The 23,557-nt window shown below is 36.7% G+C and overlaps 1 protein-coding gene across 4 annotated transcripts in view; it reads right to left on the bottom strand.

The window, feature by feature from the left end:
* Positions 1 to 340: 340 nt before the first annotated feature.
* LOC107851112 (probable disease resistance protein At4g27220) overlaps positions 341 to 23,557 on the bottom strand; it is a 30,794-nt gene continuing 7,577 nt past the window's right edge. The window contains exons 2-5 of one of the 4 annotated variants that reach the window (XM_047401980.1): positions 10,233 to 11,475; positions 9,038 to 10,028; positions 8,167 to 8,250; positions 341 to 835 (exon numbers count right to left, since the gene is read on the bottom strand). In XM_047401980.1, coding sequence (XP_047257936.1) covers positions 9,067 to 10,028; positions 10,233 to 11,475 — 2,205 coding nt within the window. In that variant the 3' untranslated portion in view covers positions 341 to 835; positions 8,167 to 8,250; positions 9,038 to 9,066. Of the gene's footprint in view, positions 836 to 7,331; positions 8,251 to 9,037; positions 11,476 to 23,557 lie in introns of those variants that run through there. The other 3 variants (XM_047401970.1, XM_047401979.1, XM_047401962.1) reach the window with 3 other exon arrangements.

A 23,557-nucleotide genomic window follows, 5' to 3' on the forward strand; every position in this document is an offset into this window, starting at 1 on the left:
AATGATCATAACTCCCTGTATATAAAGAAATGTGAGGGATGCTATATATCAAACGAAATCTATGTGAGCCTTCTTTCCTATGCCACTGATTTCATCCAAATCCAATATATGAGTAAAAAGTTATGGCCCATATACTTCAGCATATCAGCCTGTCAACTGGCAGAAATTTCTGCGACATTTTTTATTTCTTTAGGGGTATTTTGGTCATTATACCTCACCCAAAATTCATCCATAACATCAGATTTAACCCCCAATTTACCAAAATATACTCCTTTTCTCAAATTTTCTCTCAAGAACTAACCCTTAAGGTCTCAACCAAAATATAAAGATCCCTCAAGATTCAACCGTGGGTTTTAGAAATTGACTGAAGATTCGGAATCTCAAAACCGTAGGCTTCAAGAAGCATCTATCAAATTCCTAATTTGAGGTACATGGGGTTTATCCTAAAAAAAACTACATGGTCTTGTAAACTCTAGAACATGATTTAAAGATTATCAAGCATGACTTTTAAAGGAGTTTTAGAACTTATGCTTTAAATTCATAAAACATAAGATAAATGCAAAATTTAAATTTAATACGGAAACATGGTCAAATCTGAAAACGTATCTGAATAATAATATCTGGCATCAGTCTGTGAAATTTCTACGAAGAACTAAACATCTGTCAAAAAAGAAACTGGGACAAGGCCCCCAGCAGACCAAAATATAACTACTAGTAATACTTTGAAAAAATATCTGTAGGCCTTCTGGAGTAAAGAAGGCTCACCACTGTAAAATCTGATCTGCAAGTCTGACTATCTACTGCTTATTTGGATCCCTAGACTGAGCCTCAGAACCTGAGAGGTTGGAGGGGGGAGGGGGTCAGCACAAAAGTACTGGTACGCAGAGCTAATCCAAAAATAATCATTTATAATTAACACATATGAGAGAAATTGAAAAAGTTCATAAACAATTGTATAGTAGAAAATCTCATGGGCATCTTTAAGAAACTCTGTGAAAACATCTGAAATTTGTGACACTCTTTATACTTTTCTGCACTAGGTGGTATACCCTACAATTCTTGAAAATTCCATGGGCTATATGAAAACTGCCATTGACTCGGCAGCTAATCCCCCAACCCAAGTGTGCCGCAAGGGTCGGAGTCTCTAACTCTACTACGCCACACGACCGTCGCCAGTATACAATAATAATCTACCCGTATCGAAAAATACAGTTTCGGGCTATGAGTTACTTGAACTCACGCCTTCTTCGGATAACCACCTAACACTCTTTAAGCTCCTTTTTAAAACTCTATAAAAATATGCATTCTCTGAAAACATAATCTGAAGACGTACTCTGAAAATATATTCTGAAAACATACTCTTAAAACATATTCTGAAAACATACTCTATTATGGCATAATCACATATGGTATCGTCATACCATTGACTTGCAAGTCTAATCACTGAGCCATTATTAACTGTCATGAATCTCTGTATAAACACATGCAATTCTTTCTTACAAGTACAAGAACATATTGATATTAGATCACCCCCTCAATACTTTCAAAACATGATCAAATGCTAGGTTGTTATAAAAACATCTTTCAACTCACTAAAGTCATGATCTTTAAAATCAACTCGAGAGTGGGAATTCATGATTTGTGCTCTCAAACATTAAAAATCTCAAGTTCATATATATACATATAAATATACATGTAATTCAAATTAGGGGGAAGGATCACAATAGCAAAGCATCAAAACTTAAATCATGCTTTTAACAAATTTAAAGCCCATGTAGTTTTTAGGACAAACCCCACATACCTCTATTTCCAAAGACAATAGATGCTTCTTAAAGCTTGCGGATTGGGGATTCCAAATATGTAATTATCTTTGAAAACCTACGGTCGAATCTTGAACTATTTGGGTTTTTATTTTGAAACCTTAAGGAGAATTCTTGAGCAATTTTGATGAATGAAGGTGTATTTTGGTGTTTGAGGGATTAAATCCCGTGTTTAACTTGATAGGGTAGAGAAAAATAACCAAAATACCCTCAAATGTTCGGAGGTTGAAAGCTGAAAACTGGGCACCCCCGAGACTGGCAGGGCGGTGCCCTGCTCCGAGAGGCTCTCTAACCAGGGTGGCTCCTTGCTTAGAGAGGCTCTCTAATCTGGGAGGTGCCCTCTTATCATGGAGAGGTATTGTTTTTCCAACCCAAACACGACCTTAGGCTCATCTAAAAATTCCGAAACTCCTCCGAGACGTACTACAACCTTGCCCCATCGTAATGCAACAAGAAAATCTAAAAATAAATGTTGAAAAGGTTGAAAAGTTATATCCCGAAGATTGCCAGCTAAAATGACTCAAAGTCCTCATTACACTTAGAAAAATTTCAAGTTTCTTACTCTTAATGCTAGCCATTGTAAGGTAACACATTTACGGCTTTTACGGGGCGTTACATTTAAGATTAATGATGTATGTTTTGTGTGAATAGTGTGTAAGGTTGGGTTGTAAATTATGTTTATCACTAGATATTAAGTTTGAATAGTTGATGTCCATGAAGGTGGATGTGATGATTTCTTGGTTAATGATACTAGTTTTATGGAAGTAATCTAATAGGTTTGAACGGTGTATGCAGATGCTTAAGTTTATTTAATTCGTAATGAAGAATGATGTTGTATGAATGATGTTGTATGTATGATGTAGAAGTATGCTAAGGTGATTGAGGTTGCGGTATTTTTCTACGGCTATCATATGTTGTGTGTGGCTAGTGGTATCATTGAGTTGTTAGGTGGAGAAAGACTAGTTAGATGGTATATGGTATTAATAGCCAAGTTAAGGAGTTTTGATTGATAGTGTTGAGCCTTTTTATATGATCTTGATTCTTATAGTGGGGAGATATAAGTTTGGAGTAGCGATATTGGTAGGCGCTGTCGGAAGTAGAATGGTTCATCAAAGGCTTGGTGATATACATGTTAAGTGTTAGAATCTATGTTTGAGTTTTGAAGGTTGGACTGACAAAAATACGAGTTGAAGCGCTAGAGGGTGTGCACTTCGACTATAGGGATATTCATGAAGATCCAAAGTTAGTAAGTGTTTAAGTATTGTATGATGACGATTGGTGTCTATAGAATGATAAAGTGTATCTCGGAAGGTGATATTACCGGTGAGTTTTCCACTTCCAGGTACAGTCATTCGAGTTAAGTTCTATTAATTGCGTGTAATATCGTATTCCAGACCCCTAAGTGCAGTGAGTGTAGTTCAGTTTAGAGTCTAGTAAAGGATCTCTTAAACTTAAGATGATGACTTGAAGCTAAGGGGGAGATCATAGAAAGAATAACCAAGTCAATCCCTCAGATGCTAGTAGTGACGCCGATATGATATAGAACATTAGAAAGTAAGGGTGAGACTCAACCCATTCTTATCTCAGTATTTTTTTCAGTTATCCCAATACTTACTCATGCCTCATGTTTCAGTTCCCTGATCATAGTTCATGTTCATGCATATGATAGAGAATCATGTACTTTTCCAATCTCTTAATGAGGGGTCCCAATTCATTTAATAGTCGGAATCACATTCCATAAGTTGTGAATGTAGCTCATGACTCATGTACTCATGCTTTATAGTGTGCTCAGTTCCTATAACTCATGCTATACTCCTAATGAGTGGCAAAATTCAGCTTATAGATGTGTATGCCCTCAATTTAGATTTATTTTGATAAATCCTTGATGTTGATTTGCTAGTCCTCAGGCCTCATTTAAGTGCCAAGTCTCGTATAATATCCTTTCATGCTTCAGGGCTTATGTTTTAACCTTTTAGTGACCCCTCCTTATGTAATGGTAGTGGTGATGAGTAAATATTTCTTGTTGATGAAAGACCGTTGTATGCTTGTTTTAAATAAGGCCATAAGTATGAAGTAAGATTTGGGGCCAAGTCTTTAATACATGCTATGGTTACTTGAAATTTGTGTGTGTATATTCTTGGGATAGCGCGTAGGAGTTGTATTGATGGTGGATTAGAGAATATATGAAGTACGTCTTGATTTGTGTTTTCCTTGAAGTTCATATGTGGTTATAAAGATAGACTTGAATGACATGTAAGATTTTCGTAAAGGAACGCAACATGCGCTAGTGAATCCACAATAAGAGTTCAGAGTTATTCATTGAAGTGGGAAGGCATGATATGCTTAGGGTGTGAACTTTATAATGATATGGAAAGTTGAATCATATGGTTTAGGCTAGTATCGTGGTGCGGCATGTTGTATTTTTGTGACTTGTAATTAGGCCTGATAGACATTAGTAGAAAGATTATCAATGCTGGGATCCTTTAGTTAGATGTCTTGTGTAATTTATGCCCAGGATCTTTTGCTCCCTAATGCTACTAGAATTTCTTTAAAAAGAGTTTTGAAGAGATACTTCAGTTAAGTATAAGTGTCCAGTAAAATTCAGTCTGTGTAGACAACAAATTCAGTTTACTATTTAGGCAGACAAGTTACTGTGGTTTTCTACCTTTTCACCCAGTCAAGTTATCTGAAGTCTCATGCGTATGACCATCCCAAGAGATAATCTATTCCATTCGTGTAAATTGCGAATTTAGTTTAGTCCAAGAATCATGTTTCGGATTCAGCTATTTGGTCATGACTCAGTTCATAAGAGTTCAACGCATAATATAAAAAAAAAATCAATTATTTTAGCTCAGACAGTGTAGTATCCTTGTACGATCTAAGTCTTGTTGTCTCATGATTCGTACTTGCATAAGTTTTCACTTCTCAATTAAATATGTATGATTAGATCATGAACAATCCAAGGAAATCCTAAACTCTTAGCATGAATCAGCTCCATGAAGCAAGTAAATTAAAGTCAGCTCAGAATTCAGTTTCATGATAGAAGTTTAAATGTTTCAGATCAGCTATATCCTTTCTTATAAGACACATCATGTCCGCATTATTCCTTACCTTTAAGGCTTCGACAAATTTTTACCCATCATTCGAGGACGAATGATCCCAAGGGGGAGATAATGTAACACCCTGACTTTCGGGATAGAGTTTAGACCATCATTCCTATGCATATAGACCCGAACTGAACTATTCCTTGTTAATATATGTGTGGTGATCACTCCTATTAAAACGCCTTGTAAATTTATCGACTCGATTTCATCTAGTGTCATGTTTAAGGGGTTAACAACTAGAATATTTTTCTAAGTGAGAAAGGGGACTTAGAATCATTTTTAGCTTCCAATCTTCGGGGAATTAATTTTCGACCTTTCCGACATCCGATTTTTTAATTTTGAAGTTGCGTTACTATCAGGCAAGCTCATAGTAGATCTTGGGCGAGTTTTGGAATTTTCCGGAACGCATAAGGCCGAGTTTGGATTTCAAATAAGTAGCAAAACGCATAGCCTGTTGCCCAGTTTTCAGTATTTCAGGGTCAACTTGAAACGAACATAACTCCCTGTAGATAAAGAAATGTGAGGGATGCTATATATCAAACGAAATCTCTTTGAGTCTTCTTTCCGATGCCACTGATTTCATCCAAATCCAATATATGAGTAAAAAGTTATGGCCCATATACTTCAGCATATCAGCCTGTCAACTGACAGAAATTTCTGCGACATTTTTTTATTTCTTTAGGGGTATTTTGGTCATTATACCTCACCCAAAATTCATCAATAACATCAGATTAACCCCCAATTTACCAAAATATACTCCTTTTCTCAAATTGTCTCTCAAGAACTAACCCTTAAGGTCTCAATCAAAATATCAAGATCCCTCAAATTCAACTGTGAGTTTTAGAAATTGATTGAAGATTCGGAATCTCAAAACCGTAGGCTTCAAGAAGCATCTATCAAATTCCTAATTTGAGGTACATGGGGTTTATCCTAAAAAAAACTACATGGTCTTGTAAACTCTAGAACATGATTTAAAGATTATCAAGCATGAATTTTAAAGGAGTTTTAGAACTTATGCTTTAAATTCGGCATTATGCTTTAAATTCCGCATTATGGATGTTTTGATAATGGTATTGTTTTGGCCTTTAGGCCTTCCCCTTAAATTGATTTACACCTATATGTATATGTATGATATTGAAGATTTGATTGAGAACATTTCTATTGAAATCCCTCTTTTTGATGATTTAAAGTTTATGAAATTGTTGAGAATGATTTGAGATGCATGCACAATGTTTTGGAAAGTGATCTTTTCAATATTCAAGAATTTAATATGATTTTGATGATGATGAGAGGGAGTCTTTTGAATATGATTTCGTTCTTGCGTTAAAGAGAAAGAATTTGCATATGATTGTTGTCTTTGGCATGACCACCTTGTATATTTGAAATGTTTGAAAGAAGAGAGTTTCTTTCATTTGATTACATGAATTAAAGGAAAGAGTACTTTGAAATGATTTGCTGATATGGTGGTCCTAAACGTATGTTTTGAGAATAGAGATTTTCATATGCTAATAAGGGCTCAGAGATGTGACTTGCAAGTCAGTGGTATGATGATACCACAAGTATGTATGCCATAACAGAGTATGTTTTCAGAGTATGATTTCAGATTATGTTCTCAGAAAATGCTTGTTTTGAAAGAGTTAAAAATGGACTTAAAGTGCATTAGGTGGTTACCCGAAGAAGGCTTGAGTTCAAGTAACTCTTAGCTTGAAACTGTACTTGCCGATATGGGTATATTATTATTGTACGCTGGCGACGGTCCTGTGGTGTAGTAGATTCAGAGACTCCGACCCTTGCGGCACACTTGAGTTGGGGGCTTGGCTGCCGATTTAATGGCAGATCTCATATAGCCCGTGGGATGACAGAGTTGTAGGGTATACCATCTAGCGCAGAAGTAATACAAAGTGTGTCACTGATTTCAGATGTTTTCACAGAATCTTTTAAAATGCCCATGTGATTTCTTACTGATATGTTTACGAACTATTTTAAACTGCTCTCATATATGTTGATTATAAATGATTATTTTGGATTTGCTCTGAGGTTCAAATCTCAGGTTCTGAGGCACAGTATAGGGGTCTAGATAAGTAGTAGATAATTCGAATAGCAGAAGAGATTGTTCAGTGGCGAACCTTCTATATTCTAGAAGGACTAATGTCTTACAATTATTTATCATTCTATAGTTTTTGGTCTACTAGCGGCCTTGTCTCAGATTTCAGACGATATTGTTTTGAGATTTAATAGAGATTTCGCAGACTGAGTCAGATGCTATTATTCAGATGTTTTTGAATTACAGTTTTGGTATTATGATTAAATTCAGATTGACCATGTTTCCGTACTGGATCTCCATTTTCTGTATTTTCTTTTATTATTTGAATATTGTGCATGATTACCAGATACAGAAAGGCATACCGGGCCTTCATGGTTTGGGATGCTCGTCACAGCTAGGCCCCCGGTTCGGGTCGTGACACCATTTCTAAGACAAACGGCCGAAACAACAGGAATTGCAAATTGTTTGCAAGTTTCGGTGGGTGCTATAGCCCCACAGTTCAAGGGGGAAGGGACTCAGGCTCTGGGAAAAATTATTGGAAGAACTTCTCGGACAGTCTCCCGACGGCCTATTAAATGGATTGGATTGCTTTGGTGGGGACGGGGATCCATTTTCCAAGTTAAATGGGTGAAGCGGTAGGTATTGTGGGTGTTTGCTAGTTTTGGTGGGTGTTAGACCATGGTGCAGGCTCCGGAAAAGATTCTAGGAGAAACTCTTCGAGCGGTCCCCCGACATCTATTAAATTGAACGGGTTGCTTTGGCGGTGTCGAGGGAGTCATTTTCCAAGTCAAACAGGCGAAAAGGCTGGAATTGTTGGTTTTTTGTGAGTTTCAATGAGTGTTAGCCTATGGTTCGGGGATGGGCTCGGGCCCCAAGAATAATTTTGTTTGAAACTTCTCAGGCAACCTCCCGACGGCAAATTTAATGAATTAGGTTGCTTCGACGGGGCCGGAAAATCCATTTTCTAAGTCAAACGATGTTGAAGAAGAGGTTAATAGCCGGTTCACTATCGGATAATGGTGAAGCCACATTTTTGAGTTTATCAAATTCAAGGGAATCATAGTTGTTGGAGCTGAAAATACTGCTTTTTGAGTCTATAAAATTCAAGGGAATCATAGTTATCAGAGTACCATAGCTATGGCTTCATCCTCCGAACGAGTGTTCATAAAACTTTGCAAAGCCAAACTGAACAGAGTACCTAGATGCCTCAATCTCTGGGACTCCAAAATTGCTTCTAGAGTCGGCGAAAAGCTTGGAGATCCAAAATTGCTTTCTTTGGTCCCTTGAATGAAGAAACAAAAAGTCAAGCTCAATACTTAGTGTTGTTGACTCCCATTGTTTGCTTTTACTCGTCACATTTTGACTTTGTACAACCATTAAGAAAAATAATTATTGACATGGTTATTTTAGCATAGTAACCCAATAAAATGGTTTAAATGGGCATGTTATTATTTCTTAAAGATTTAGGTTAAAATAAAAATTTCAATTTCAGCAAAATTTAATGAAAAAAAAATAATTTAAATTGGTTGATCGACTCTTCTAGATGAAATATCAATAGTTGAGTGACTTTTGGGTTAGATATAATACATAAACATGCCCTTTAACTTGACATCAAATCACATATATGACCTCCGACTGTGGGTGTGCACAAGTAGGCACTTAAACTTGTATAAAGTTGAATAAGTAGACACACACGTCCTATGTGCATAATTCAGGTAGGATGCCATGTAGGACAAGAATTGGCCATATTGGACGCCACATAGGAGATAAGTATCTACTTGTGGACACCCAAAGTTTGAGGTCATAGATGTAATTAATTTGATGTCAAGTTAAACGGCATGTTTATGTATTATCCCTTTGAAATACTATCTCCTCATTTTCTTTAAAACATTTCCTTCATATCCAACACACCATATGTGTTCATCTTTCTTGTTAAATAATTTGAGCATGCATTTGATCCAAAATATTTAAGCTATTAAATCCTTTCGAACATAAGAAAAAAAAATGCTAGAGGACGACCAATCTAATATTGAAGTATTGAGAAATCTGAAAGTTAGTTAGCACATTACCTGAGAAAATGCAGCGGAAGCAATTTTAACTATGACCATTGGAAGCACTTTTCTAAATTTGACTTGAAGATATCGTCATCCCATTCGAGTTGCCTCCACCACATTGGTGATCCTTCTATTAGTTTGATGTAATTGGAGGTTTGAATAGAGCGAGGCAACTTCCTTATTTCAGCGCAACCATAAACTTTAAGTTCCTCCAGGTGTTCCCACATACGCTGAGGCTCTCTCAACATTGTTAAATTTGATAATTTTCTAAACACTAACTTCCGAACTCTTGGAATTTCTGAGTTGACAAGTGTTGTCTGAGTTGAGGCGTATTGCGCAATCAACGCTACCAACCGTTGACAATCTTCAACTGTAATTTCATCCAAGTGCTTGGGTATAGAGAAAGCTCCAACTTTAAAAAGATATTTTAAATTTCGACAATCAGATATTTCTAGTTGGCGTAATTTAGAAAATCTAAAACCTAGATGTTGACTGAAATCGGAAACACTCCTTAAATTATATACAAATTTGAGGCTGAGATATTCGAGATTTGGAAAAGGGTCAAACTGTCGAATTCCTTCTTCCATTAAACTTGATTGTATGGATAGTGATTTTAATCCATTAAAACTGTTGCATCCAATCAACTTGCTGAGATCCTTGCAATATTCCAAGTACAAATCTGAAGCAAACTGCAACATGCCTGAGAGCTCTCCGTTACTGAAAATTTCACATTCAGAAACACATATTGTCCTTGCTGACTTGTTGATATTTCCTTGCGTTGGATAGTCCCCGATTATAATATGAAATCTTTTCAATCTAGTCATCCAGGTGGGCTCTCTATTGAAAATTGATGAGCTATCCAATTTAATAAAAAGAGAAGTCAGATTGTGTAGAGATAATATCTCATCTAAAGAAGTTGATCCAACACAGATACCCTTCATATTTAACATTTCTATGCTTGAAAAACTGAGGAAAAATCCTTGGCCAATGATCTCCTTCAACTGACCTACAGGCAGATTCAATAGCCTCAGATTTGTCAGTTTGTCCATTCCTTGCGGCAGATAATGTAATGATGTCTTATCACAATCGAGCAATTGTAAATGGCAGAGATTACCAATAGGTGGTAAATCTTCCAAATTGGAGCAATTTTTTAGTATTAGAGCACGTAGTTGACATAAAATATTGATGGAAGAAGGCAGTGCTCTAATACCTGTTTGGCTCAAATTCAAGACTCTTAGGGATGGAAATGCCAAAAAGAATTCACGGGAAATATCCCAAAGGTGACCATTATCTTGCAATAATAAAGTTGTTGCCTCTGGGCATTCCATGAAGTTATCAGGTAGGCCAGAGATATTGCTGCTTGCGAAAGATATTCTCTTGACAGAAGTTGATACTTTAATATGCGAAATCTCAGTCAATCCAATTCCAGCTTGAAAAACAAGGTTTTGTTCATCCCCAAAGGAATTAGCTATCCATCTAGAAACATCACGAACCACGTCATGCATCTTTGCAGAATCCATCCCATGGGATTCTAGCAAGCATGCATCCTTTAATCTCTCAGTCATTGTGATTCCCCTGTTGTAGGCTTCTTCGTATGTGTCATGTTCACCAAGCAACCCCTCTATCCACCAGCAATGTATCAGATCATCTGTTGGAATAGCCGCCGGATATAAGGAGCAATACAAGAAACAACTTTGAATGTCACCTCTCTTTTTGTTCACACGTTTGCTTCTTTGCTCTGAGGATGATTCAATATCCTGAGATCCAAAAGAATCAAAACTCCACTTGATGACCTTGTAAACCTTATCTTCTACAACTTTGCTATGAGGTTCCGACATTCTAAGTGATTTCAAAGCATCTTCCCAGAGCTCGACCCTCATCTGCCCTCTCATAGATGATCCAATAACCATGATTGCTAAAGGTAAACCGTCACACTCTCTTGAAATTTCCTTTGCCAGTGGATGAATTTGCTCCAGATTGACAATATCTCCCACATTTTTTGCAAACAGTTGCCAAGATTCATCCTCATCCAATGTGTATACCTTCATTTCCACATCTGTTTTCATTTGGCTACAAACACTCGAAAATCGAGAAGTTATAATAACCTTGCTTCTTGTGGCAAGTTGGGGCACACCTACATCATCCAAATTTATAGGTTCCCAAACATCATCTAGTATGAGAAGAAAACTCGTTTCTTCCTTGAGCCTTTCACAAATTTTGCTGGAAATGCTTCGATCACTTCCCTCGCTGTCTATCTTTACGTTTAATCTGCTGGCAATTTGTGCTTGAACCCTTCTTATGTCTATTGGTGGTTTGGGCACGGTGACCCATATCACAACACCAAAAGACAGTTTAAAACCTAGCACACCGGTCTTTAGGAGCTCATTGTTTAGATTAATCACCAATGTTGTTTTTCCAACTCCTCCTGCTCCCCACACACCTATGATGAATACCTGAAAGGATTCAAATGCTTGAAAATATTTACATACAAAATATTTATATACACACAAGTGAAAGATGCAAGCATAATTGTCATATAATTTTTTTTTAAGAAAATTCTAGAAACAAGGATGTAGGAGGCTTTGATCATTCGGTCATAATCTCTTGATCACAAATCTATCGACTTAAGTAAATCTTTGTAAGTTTCTAGGCTTACGGATGTACATGTGGTTTTGATGATTGACAAAACTCGTGAGGGAACCTAGTACAGATATGTTACCCATAGAACTTGATCCATTTCCCAGAGTCAACTATGTGAGAAGCTAATCCTCAAGGGTTATATTGGGTATTGGGTGGCATCATCAAAAAGGAGAAATTAATGTACATGCGGTTTTGATGATTGACAAAACTCATGAAGGGACCTGGTACCAGATATCCTATCTATAGGACTTGATCCATTTCTCAGAGTCAACAATGTGAGAGAACTTGGTCCTCAAAGGGATCTTATTTCGTAGGACCAGGTTCACATATCATTGATGTACTCATAACCTTGTTATGTGGTAACTTCTCAATGGGATGTGTCCTAGTTCTAATATGTCCAGTGATATATGACATGGAAGCTGATACGAGTACGACCACGACGATGGACGAGAACGAGTGCGTATTGAATTCGTCCAAGGAAGTGCACAATTGAAGTGTAAAAGAGGGCCTAAATGCACTAAAAACAGCCCCTAAGTTACACTTGAGGGACACCTCACCCTTGAGGGGTATTGTGGTCATTTTGTATTCTATTTTGCAATACACTATATATAGAACCTCTTAGTGTTTTTAGTTTTCAGATTTTGATGATAATGAATGTTGTATAACATTGAAAGACAAGTCCTCTCTCCTTTAGGCACAAATCCTAAATTATAAATAGGGAAATCAACTTGAGTTTGAAATCACTCGTCTTGGATTCAACCTTGGAAACGTTGGATGCTTGGGAGATCGAGGTCACTCTTGTGCCAATGTAAGAGTTAGGTATTTGTTGTGTGCGATGTTAAAGGTCCAAGAGTGGAATAGGCTTTTGAGTTGTTAAGATTATAACTTCAATTTGTCTAACTATCTATCCTTTACTTTTGTTGTTGTTATCTTGTGTAGTGGACTGTTTTGGGTCCTTTATTGAATCTGAAACTTGTGTTATTGTAACGCCCCGCAATTCGGGCTACAATGTAGACCATGATTTCGATGCGTTGCTGATCCCGAAGCCATAAAATCCTATGCCAATATGGCATGTTAATTATTGTGTAGCATGTGAATCCGCCCAAGCTTGAATTTAGACCATAGAGGTCCTTCAACTCAAGGACGAGTTGGAACTATTGCGATCGACTAAGTTTTAGTAGACGTTGTAAAATGTGTCAGCTTCCATCGACTATAACTCTCTGCATATGTCGAATTAGAAAGCCTACTGTGTGTCAAATGATAGATATTCGAGTTAGCTTTCCAACGATACCAATTTGACTAAAATCCGACACCCGAGCAAGAAGTTATGACATTTCAAAGTGATAAGGGACGCCTAACCAATCGCCCATGGCCATTGGAAAGCATAGGCGATAGCCTAGGTGGCGCATATGCGAACATAGGCGATAGCCTAGGCGGCGCCTATGTGAAGATAGGCAATGGGATGGGCGAAGCCTATGTAAGGAATTTTGGTGATTTAAACACTCCGTGTTGAGGACAAAGTGGTCCTTTTCCACCCTTACTTAGCCCTAAAATACGAGATTTAGTTCCAAGGACCCCAAAATACTTATTCTTTCATCAAAAGTGCTCAAGATTCTCCTTAGGGTTTCAAAATAAAAACCCAAATAGTTCAAGATTTGACCGTAAGTTTTCAAAGATAATTACATATTTGGATTCATCAATCCACAAGCTTCAAGAAACACCTATTATCCTTGGAAATAGAGGTACGTGGGGTTATCCAAAAATCTCATGGGTGTAGTCTTTATGAACATGCATGCTTTTAAATGGGTGTTTTCAATCAAATGCTAATATCTTGCTTTCAATATGATTTCTAAGTCATTTTCTTTATGTCATGGGAATTGTTTGCCTATATACTTCAATGGTTGAAAACATGCATATGTGATTTGAGATTTTCCATGGAAGTTGATAAATATGAATGATAAATTATTTTCAAATTTCCATGATAATGTTTCGATACTCCATATTATATTGTGATCAACGAAAGAGAGCATGAAGTTGAAATAAATATTGTTCACCACTTGTAAATGATGAAACACCTTGGTTTTTACATGATTATGCATATGTGGGTGTGATATTGATGACTTGCAAGTCGGGTATGACGATACCCTACAGAATACGATACATGATTGAATTAAATGAAATTTGAATGCATTGATTTTACATGAGAAAGATGGATGCCCGAACAAGGCGTTTGAGACACAAGGGCTCATCGCTGGAATAACGTGTTTGCCGACACGGAATATTGGTACCAGGCTAAGTGATCTGTGTACTTGACTTCATGTCATTCCCAAATTGGGAATATAGGTAGGAGCCCAAGCCAAGTGATCTTGGGCACTACCATTGGGTCGAGACACCATGATGTGTGGTCTTGAGTGTCTCTCCCTCACTTATACTCTAATCTCGACGGCAAACGAGGTTTGACAGTTGGTGTAAATTATGTAGGGTATTCCACCTAGCTCAGTTGCATTTCATTATTGTTGAGAAAAACTATTGCATTACACCTATGTGCTTTCAAATAATTTGATACGAAATTGCTTTATAATGACTCTCAACTATACTTTGTAAAATTATAATGTTTTGTTTTGAAATCTATGCGTGCCAGTACTTTTGTGCTGCCCCCCTCCCTCTCCAACCTTTCAGGTTCAGAGGCCCAATCTAGGGGTCAAGAGAATCAGTAGAACTTTCAGACAGAGTTGCAGAGACAAGTGGTGAGCCTTCTATGTTTCGGAAGGTCTTATGTCCTGCAGTCCTTTTATCTTATATTCAGTTTTTGGGTCTACTGGGGTCCTTGTCCCAGTTTTCAGATAGACATTGTTTCAGTCATTTGTTAGAGATTTTCGTAGTTGTTAAGAGGATAATTGATGTTGAGGGAACATTATCTCCCCGTTATTGTCTCTTTTCATATTTATGACCATGTTTCCAAATTATTGTACTTTTTTTCTGCATTTCTTTGATCATATGAATTAGGTGCATGATTACCAGACAGATAGGGGTGTTTCGGGCCTCAATGGTTCGAAATGCTCGTCATGGCCAGTCCCTAATTTGGGTCATGATAGTTATTGTTATTCATCTTGTTCCTCATGTTTTGTTGCTGTTTTGGTGTTATATACACCATTGTATCTTGTATTCTTCTTGTTGATAGCGAATCCGAAAGTGGTCTCCATCTTAGTCCTCGGATCCTTAAGATTGTGGAATGATTTGGAGTGTATTTCATGTTCTCGTTGTTTTTATTATATCAGAAGCACTGGATGCCACATGGGACATCTGCTCCTAATGATTGATGATGGTACATTTTAAATATTATCTTTTTTCTAAAGAATGCACTACTCCTTGTCTAAAGTGTTATGACAACTATCTTTTTTCTAAAGCATACACTACTTCTTATCTAATGCTTTTGTTCCACCTATTCTTGTCTAATGCTTTTTTGTTTCCACCCTTTGTTGTCTAATGCCAATTGATGGTATACTACTTCATCTTTGCAGTATAAGTTTCTATATAAAGAAGACTACAATGCACTGCAAAAGTGTGATAAAAGAATATTGTGTGTTAAAAATAATTTCTGTTATAAAATGAGTTTATTAATTGAAGGGAGGTGTTCATGATTTATTGATCTTTGACTCAAACATGAATATTATTGATGATTTATTGATCTTTGACTCAAACATGAATATTATTGATGAAACTAAAAATATTCTTAGAAATCATTTTGAAACGAAAGATTTTGGTGAGGCAAATTTTATTTTAGGAATAAAAATTACTAGAACATGTGATGAAATTTTCATTGACCAGTCACAGTATATTGAGGAAATATTAAAAAAATCCAATTTCCTTGATTGCAAGCATGTTGTAACTCGATTTGATTCTAGTTTTCACTTGTTTCCTGTTGAAAGTGAAAATGATGTAATAAATTAAAAGGAATATGCTAGCATAATTGAAACTTTGAGATATGTGACTGATTGCACTAGTCCTAATATTGCATATGCAGTAGGAATACTTAGCAGGTTTACTAGCAAGCCAGTTAATGAACATTGGCATGCTATAACGAGAGTAATGAGATATTTAATTGGAACAAGAAAATTGTGATTTTTTCTATAATAAATATCCTGCTGATTGCACTAGTCCTGATATTGCATATGCAGTAGGAATACTTAGCAGGTTTACTAGCAAGCCAGTTAATGAACATTGGCATGCTATAACGAGAGTAATGAGATATTTAATTGGAACAAGAAAATTGTGATTTTTTCTATAATAAATATCCTGCTGCATTGGAGGCTTTTGTAATGCGGATTGGAATACTTTATCAGGTGATTCTTTATCCACTACTGGTTATATTTTAACTTTGGGTGGTTGTGCTATTTGTTGGAAGTATAAAAAAAATAATTATTGCTAACTCTACCATAGAGGCTGAACTAATTGCTTTAGCTTCAGCTAGTGAGGAAGCGAATTGGTTGAGAGATTTATTATTTCAAATACCTTATTTTGAAAAACCAATTCCTCCTCTATTAATTCATTGTGATAGCACCGCTGCAATTGGTAGAGTTCAAAACCGTTATTACAACGGTAAATCCAGACCTATACGGAGTAAACACAGTAATGTGAGATCATATTTGACAAATGGTACCATTATTGTTGATTATGTCAAATCTTGTGATAATCTTGCAAATCCAATGACTAAAGCTTTAGCAAGAGAAAAAAGGTCTGGAGCACATCGAGGGGGATTGTACCACCCCTCATTTTTTGGGCTAGAAATCTATGCGTCGTTCCTACGCGTATAAACCCAAACTAGATGATTCCTTGTTAATATATGTGTGGTGATAAATCCTACTGTAACGCCCCGTAAAAGCCGTGCATGTGTTACCTTACAATGACTAGCACTAAGAGTAAGAAATTTGAAATTTTCTAAGTGTAATGAGGACTTAGAGTCATTTTAGCTGTCAATCTTTGGGATACAACTTTTCAACCTTCCCGACATCCGTTTTTAGATTTTCTTATTGCGTTGCGATGGGGCAAGGTTGTAGTACGTCTCGGAGGAGTTTCAAAATTTTTAGACGAGCCTAAGGTCATGATTGGGTTGGCAAAACAGCAGCTCTCCGCTATAAGGGGGCGGCGCCCAGCTTAGAGAGCCTCTCTAAGCAAGGCGTCGCCTTGGTTAGAGAGCCTCTCAGAGTAGGGCGCCGCCCTACCAGTCCCAGGGGTGCCCCATTTTCAGCTTTCAACCTCCAAACATTTGAGGGTATTTTGGTCATTTTTCCCTACTCTATCAACTTAAACACGAGATTTAATCCCTCAAACACCAAAATATCATCACATTCATCAAATATTCTCAAGAACACTCTCAAGAGTTTCAAAATAAAAAACCAAGCAACTTAAGATTTAACCATGGGTTTTCAAAACAAATTGAAGATTTGAAATTCCCAAGTCGAGGGCATCAAGATGCTCCCTTTGAATTCCTAAATAGAGGCACGTGGGATTATCCAAAAATCTCATCGATCTTTAAATTCATGTTTTTCAAAGGGGGATTTTGAAATTACGAATATGATTATATTTTAAACATGTTTTAAGCATCTCTATGATATTGTTTTGGCGTTTAGGCCTATTTTTGAAGTGATTTGATATATTATATATGCATATGCTTGTGATTCAAAAGATGTTAACTTGAGAGCATGAATTATATGAAGCTCTTCTCTTGATATGATTCTTGGATTAAGTTCTCATATGATGTAAAATATTTGAAATCATCTTGACAAGCTTGACATGAGATATTTCGAAAATGATTATGATTTTTGACTTGCAAGGAGAGGATTATTGTTATTGTTATGTTGAAATATGATGAATATAATGGTTGCATGAAAGAATGATGTGATATTGATGGCTTGCAAGTCGGGTATGACGATACCCTACAAAATGTGATATATGATTGACTCAGATAAATTTGAATGCATTGATTATACACGAGATAGGTGGATGCCCAAAGAAGGCGTTTGAGTGTAAGGGCTCATTGCTGGAAATCGTATTTGCCGACATGAAAATTTGATACCCTGCTTTGTGATCTTACGTACCTGACTTTATGTCATTCCCAAGTTGGGATTATGGTTAGGAGCCCTGCTTTGTGATCTTGTGCACTACCATTGGGTCAAGTTACCCCGCTGTGTGATCTTGTGTGTCTTCCCCTCACTTATACTCTAATCTCGATGGCAACCGAGGTTTGACAGTTGGTGTAAATGTGATATGTAGGATATTCCACCTAGCTCAGCTGCATGACATTGTTGTTGAAAAATATTGCATTATGCCCATGTGTTTTCAAATGATTTGATATGAAACTGCTTTAGAATGGCTCTCACCTATATTTTGTACAAATATTAATTTTTTTTTTGATATCTCTGCGTACCGGTACTTTTGTATTGACCCCCTTCCTCCCAGGTTCGGAGGCACAGTCTAGGGGTCTAGAAAATTAGTAGATTCCTCGGATAGATTTGCAGAGTCACTTGGTGAGCCTTCTATAATTCGGAAGGCCAGATATCTGGCAGTTTCATTTATCCTTAATTAGTTTTGGGTCTACCGGGGGCCTTGTCTCAGTTTTCAGATAGACATTTGTTTCAGTCATGTAGTAGAGATTTTGCAGACGTTATTAAGATGTTGTTTGAGATTGCGGGACATTTTGTCCATTTTATTGATTTCATTTGACTTATGACCATGTTTCCGTGATATTGATTATCTTCTGCATTTCTTTATCATATGAATTATGTGCATGATTACCAGACAAATAGGGGTGTTTTCGGGCCTTTATGGTTCGGGATACTCGTCACGGTCAGGGCCCCGATATGGGTCGTGACACCTAAAGTTTGGGAATATCTTTGGTTACAAATTGAGGTCACAAAAATCTCCCAACTCAAAGACGAGTTGAAAAAAATTCCATCGATTAAGTTTTAGTGGACACTTCAACTTGGGTCAATTTTCATTGAGTATAACTTTTGTTATATAGTGAAATGGGTGACCTACTATATATCAAATGAAATTTCTTCGAAGTATCTTTCCAACGATACCAATTTCGTCTAAATCCGTCAATCGAGCGAAAAGTTGTGGCCATTTTTGTGAGAGGCAGTAGTGTATTTTTCTGCGGTCAGCTCCACGTTTTCCAGGGGCATTTGGGTCAATTCCATCCCTATTAATTCAGTCTAAACACTGAATCTTAACCCCAAAACAGCATTTTAGACCCCCAAATTCACATTCTCTCCAAAATTCCTCCAAGAACTCTCTCAAGGGTTTCAAAATAAAAACCCTGATAACTCAAGATTTAACCGTGGGTTTTCAAAATTGATTAGAGATTCAGAATCCCCAATCCTCAAGCTTCAAGAATCATCCATTATTCTTCGTAATCGAGGTACGCAGGGTTTTCCTAAAATCTCATGGGCATAGAAATCATGTTTTAAGAATGGGGATTTGAAATTTATGAACATAATCATGTTTTAGAAGTTTTGACGGTACCGTTTTGGTCTTTAGACCTTTCCCCCAAATTGATTTGAAATTATGTATATATGTATGTATGTGTTCAAGAATGATTATTGAATTGAGAGCATTATTTACAATGATTATTGAATTGAGAGCATGATTTACATGAAACCCCTCTCTTGATGTAAATTTTCCCATGTTTCACATGATATGGATTGTTTTGAAATACATCTTGAAAATCATGTTACGAAATGTCGTAATTTATGAATGACTTGGTTATGAATCTTGATTTCAAAAGAGAGGGTTGTTTGTATTGACAAATGTTGAATATCCATATAATGAAAGAGTGCATGGTTTTGCCAAAAGCACATGACCACCATATGTTTTGAAGAGTTTTTGCATGAGTTTTGTTTTATGTTTCGGAACATAAAATCTTTTATATTATTTGCATGTGGGTGGTCTGAACTATGTTTTTATGAAAGATCTTGTTAAATGCATTATGGCACAGAAAACACGACTTGCAAGTCTTGGTATGACGGTACCAATTTAGACTATGCCATAAAGGACACAGACAAATACAAAAGTCAGACTTTTTCAGATTTTCATGTTTTAGAACTTTAGAATGATGCATGTTCAGAAAAGGCTAAAATAGGACATAAAAAGATGTTAGGTGGTTCCCCGAAGAAGGCATAAGTTCAGACAACTCATTGCCCAAAATCGTGGTTTGCCGATCCGAGTTTATATATTACGCTGGCCCAGAGCCATGTGGTGTAACAGAATCAGAGACTACAACTCTTGCGGCACACTCGGATTGGGGGCGTCCCCGCCGAGACAATGTTGGATTCCATATAGACTGTGGAATATCAGACTTGTAGGGGAACACCACCTGACTTAGAAGTAATACAAAGATCAAAAACTATTTTGACAAGAATATCTTAGAATGTTCAAAATGATGCCCATATGTTTTGGAAACTATTTTATACATGATGTTTTGTTAAATTGCTCTCATCTACTTTATACGTATACAATATACTATTTTGGATTGCTTTGCGTGCCATTACTTTTTTACGGACCCCCCTCCTTCCAGGTTCTAGGGCATAGTCTAGGGGTCCAAATAAACAGTAGATATTTTAGATAGCAGATCAGATTGTGCATTGGTGAGCCTTCTATGATCCAGAAGGCCTGTTTATTTCCAGCTATTTATCTTTAGTCATGTTTTGGTCTACTGGGGGCCTTGTCCCAATTTTCAAATTATTAGTGATCATGTATTAGAGATTTCGCAGATGGTTTTTTAGATGTCGATAGATGTTGTGGGACTTTAATTCCCATTATTGATTTTATTAGACTCATGACCATGTTTTTGTAGTATTGTGTATTTTTCGTATATGAATTATGTGCATGATTACCAGATAGATAGGGGTATTCTAGGCCTTCATGGTTTGGAATACTCATCACGGCCAGGGCCCCGATTCGAGTCATGACAAACTTGGTAGCAGAGCACAGTTCATGGTCCCAGGGTGTCTGCAAAATTGCGTCGGGTAGAGTCTTTTTTATGGGTGTGTAGCGCACCACACTTATAAGCAGGAGGCTACTAGGTGTTTAGGAATGTCTCTCTTTCTTCATGTTCTAGTTCGTGCAATAGAGTCAGAATGTTCCTCTCTCATACTCTAATTCATGCTATGGTGTCTCCCATACGATAGTAAAAGTCATCACAAATTCTTTCCTTATTCTGATGTTCTTAAACTTGTTCCATTATTGGGGTGATTCAAGTGTAAAAAGTTTAGAATCTACATGATATAGTCCTTTCTGATTGAGTCACATAAGATTTTAAAAATTGTGCAAGGACTTGAGAATCCGTTTGCTTCAAAGTGTATTGATGCGAGTGTGAACCTTGATATTGATGAAATCGTGCTTTTCAGCCTGCGGTATTGAGTGTATTCAGTCCCTTTTCAAAAAAAAAATTTATGTTGCAGATGTCGTGCTTCAGGGGGGATGATGTGTAACAGAATGTTGGAATTATATTTCCACCAGAATAGTAGTATAAGTTAAAGTGTTGTTGTCATGACCTATTGGTAATAAAATTAGACCAAGAAGTTGGTGATGTGAAGTTACAAAATTAGAAGTTAGAGTGAGGGTGACTTTTGTGTAAATAAATATTTCAATTGAATAACTGATGTTTGAGGATGATTTATCCCTTTATAGTGATAAAATAATGTGGTAGCTAGTAGTATGTGTGGATGGTATGGTAGTCCATGGAGGAAGTGTTTGACTCCGATTTTATTTATACAGAGTAAGATGTGTATTCTTAGTTCATTGGATATTGCATATTAAATTTCTATCTCATGTAATATTGTCATCAAGGTGTTGTTGAAAAATAAAGTCTAGTGAAGTCGTGTGGGGCTCTTTGATTCACTAGCATAGTTACCTTGTCATTCATCTCATTTTCTTGTTCAAAATACAAAATCAAAGTCTAGTGAAGCCGTGTGAGGCCTATTTTGATTCACTAGCAACTTATTGCTCTTGTGTTGGTTTAGTCTATGTATAACTGAATCTGCTTGCATGAGATTGAGTTGGTAAAGAGGTGATTCATCCTTGTGTGTTAGTTTAGTAGAAGTTAGAGAAGGAGTTGTTAGTCAGGGTAATTTATCGGTTGCTTGAAGTGTGAAAATGGCTATATTAGCAAGTAAGTTATAATTATAGACTCATGGTTGTTGTGGAAATTGAAGGTAGTCTAAATGTATGATTGAGTAAGTAAGTATAAGGTGAGAAATTCGTATAAGTAGATAAGATTGTATAGGGTTATAATATCATATTAAGGTTGATCATATCTATTATGTGACTTTACCCCTTGACCTTTTTTTTCGTTGGTAGTTGTAAACTAGTACTACTTATGAGAAGGTATGTAGTAGATTTTGAGGTATTTAGATAGAATGTTCCAATTTGATGGATTGGTATATTATGTTGCACTCGTCATTGGTGGTAGATGATTGATGCTAGACTATAGGCTTGAATTTAAGTGTAGAATGTGGTGGTAAAAATAGTGGCATGAGATTAATGATGTATGTTTTGTGAAAAAAAATATATATATTAGTAGGCTTGATGTGCTGAAATAGTAAGTGCTAATGAGTTATGATAAGGAAGACCGTAAGTTCAAGATCGATTATTGTTGTTATGAGGTTCTAGCGTACCGGTGTTTCTTGATGTTTATTTCATGGTTTCCAAGTGAGAATCATGCGTAAGGTTGGGTTGTAAAATTATGTTTAGCACTAGACATTAAGTTTTGAACAGTTGAAGTCCATGAAGGTGGATATGATGATTTTTTGGTTAATGATGCTAGTTATATGGAAGTGATCTTAGGCTTGAATGGTGTATGAAATGGCTTAAGTTTAAGTTGATTCGTAATGAAGTATAATGTTGCAGGTATGGTGTGTAAGTATGCCCAAGGTGATAGGGAGTTGTGGCCTTTCTCTAAGACTATTACATGTTTTATGTGGCTAGTAATACTTTGAGTTGCTAGATGGAGAAAGACTAGTAGATGTTATGTGGGTTCTAAATAGCTAGGTTAAAGAGTTTTGATTGATAGTGTTGAGCCTCTTTGTATGATCTTGATTCTCATAGTAATGAGACATAAATTTGGAGTCGCGATATTGGCACACCATGTCGAAAGTGGTATGGTTCATCAAAGGTTTGGTGATATCCATGTTAATTGTTAGAATCTAAGTTTGAGTTTTGAAGGTTGAACTGATAGAAATAAGTGTGCAAGCATTATACTATGACTATTTCGGCTATCGAAACATAGAGTATATCTCAGAAGGTAGTATTAGCAGTGGGCTTTCAACTTTCATGTGTGGTCTTTCGGGTTAAGTTCTATTAATTTTACGTATTGTCATATTTCAGACCCCAGAGTGCAGTGAGTGTAGTGAAGTTTAAAGTATAGAAAAGGATCTCCCAAACTTAAGACGATGGCTTAAAGCCAAGGGGGAGATGATAGAACAAGTAACCAAGTCCGGCCCTCAGATTCTATAAGTGATGTTAGTATGACATAGAACATCAGAAGGGAAGGGTGAGGCTCAACCCATTCCTGTCTCAGTATTTTTCAGTTATCCTAATACCTACTCATACCTCACGTTTTAGCTCCATGCTCATAGTTCATGTTCATGTATATGATAGAAAATCACGTGCTCTTACAGATTCCTAAATGAGGAACTTCAGTTCATTCAGCAGTCGGAATCACATTCCATATGTTATGAACTCTAAATTGAGGTCATACAGCTCATGACTCGTGTATTCACGCTCTATAGTGTGCTCAGTTCCCATAATTCATGCTATACTCTTTATGATGGGTGAAATATAGTTCATAGCCATGTATGCTCCAATTCAGATTTTTCTTTGATAAATCCCAGATGT

This window comes from Capsicum annuum, chromosome 1, assembly GCF_002878395.1.
Source record: "Capsicum annuum cultivar UCD-10X-F1 chromosome 1, UCD10Xv1.1, whole genome shotgun sequence".
Classification (NCBI taxonomy): Eukaryota; Viridiplantae; Streptophyta; class Magnoliopsida; order Solanales; family Solanaceae; genus Capsicum; species Capsicum annuum.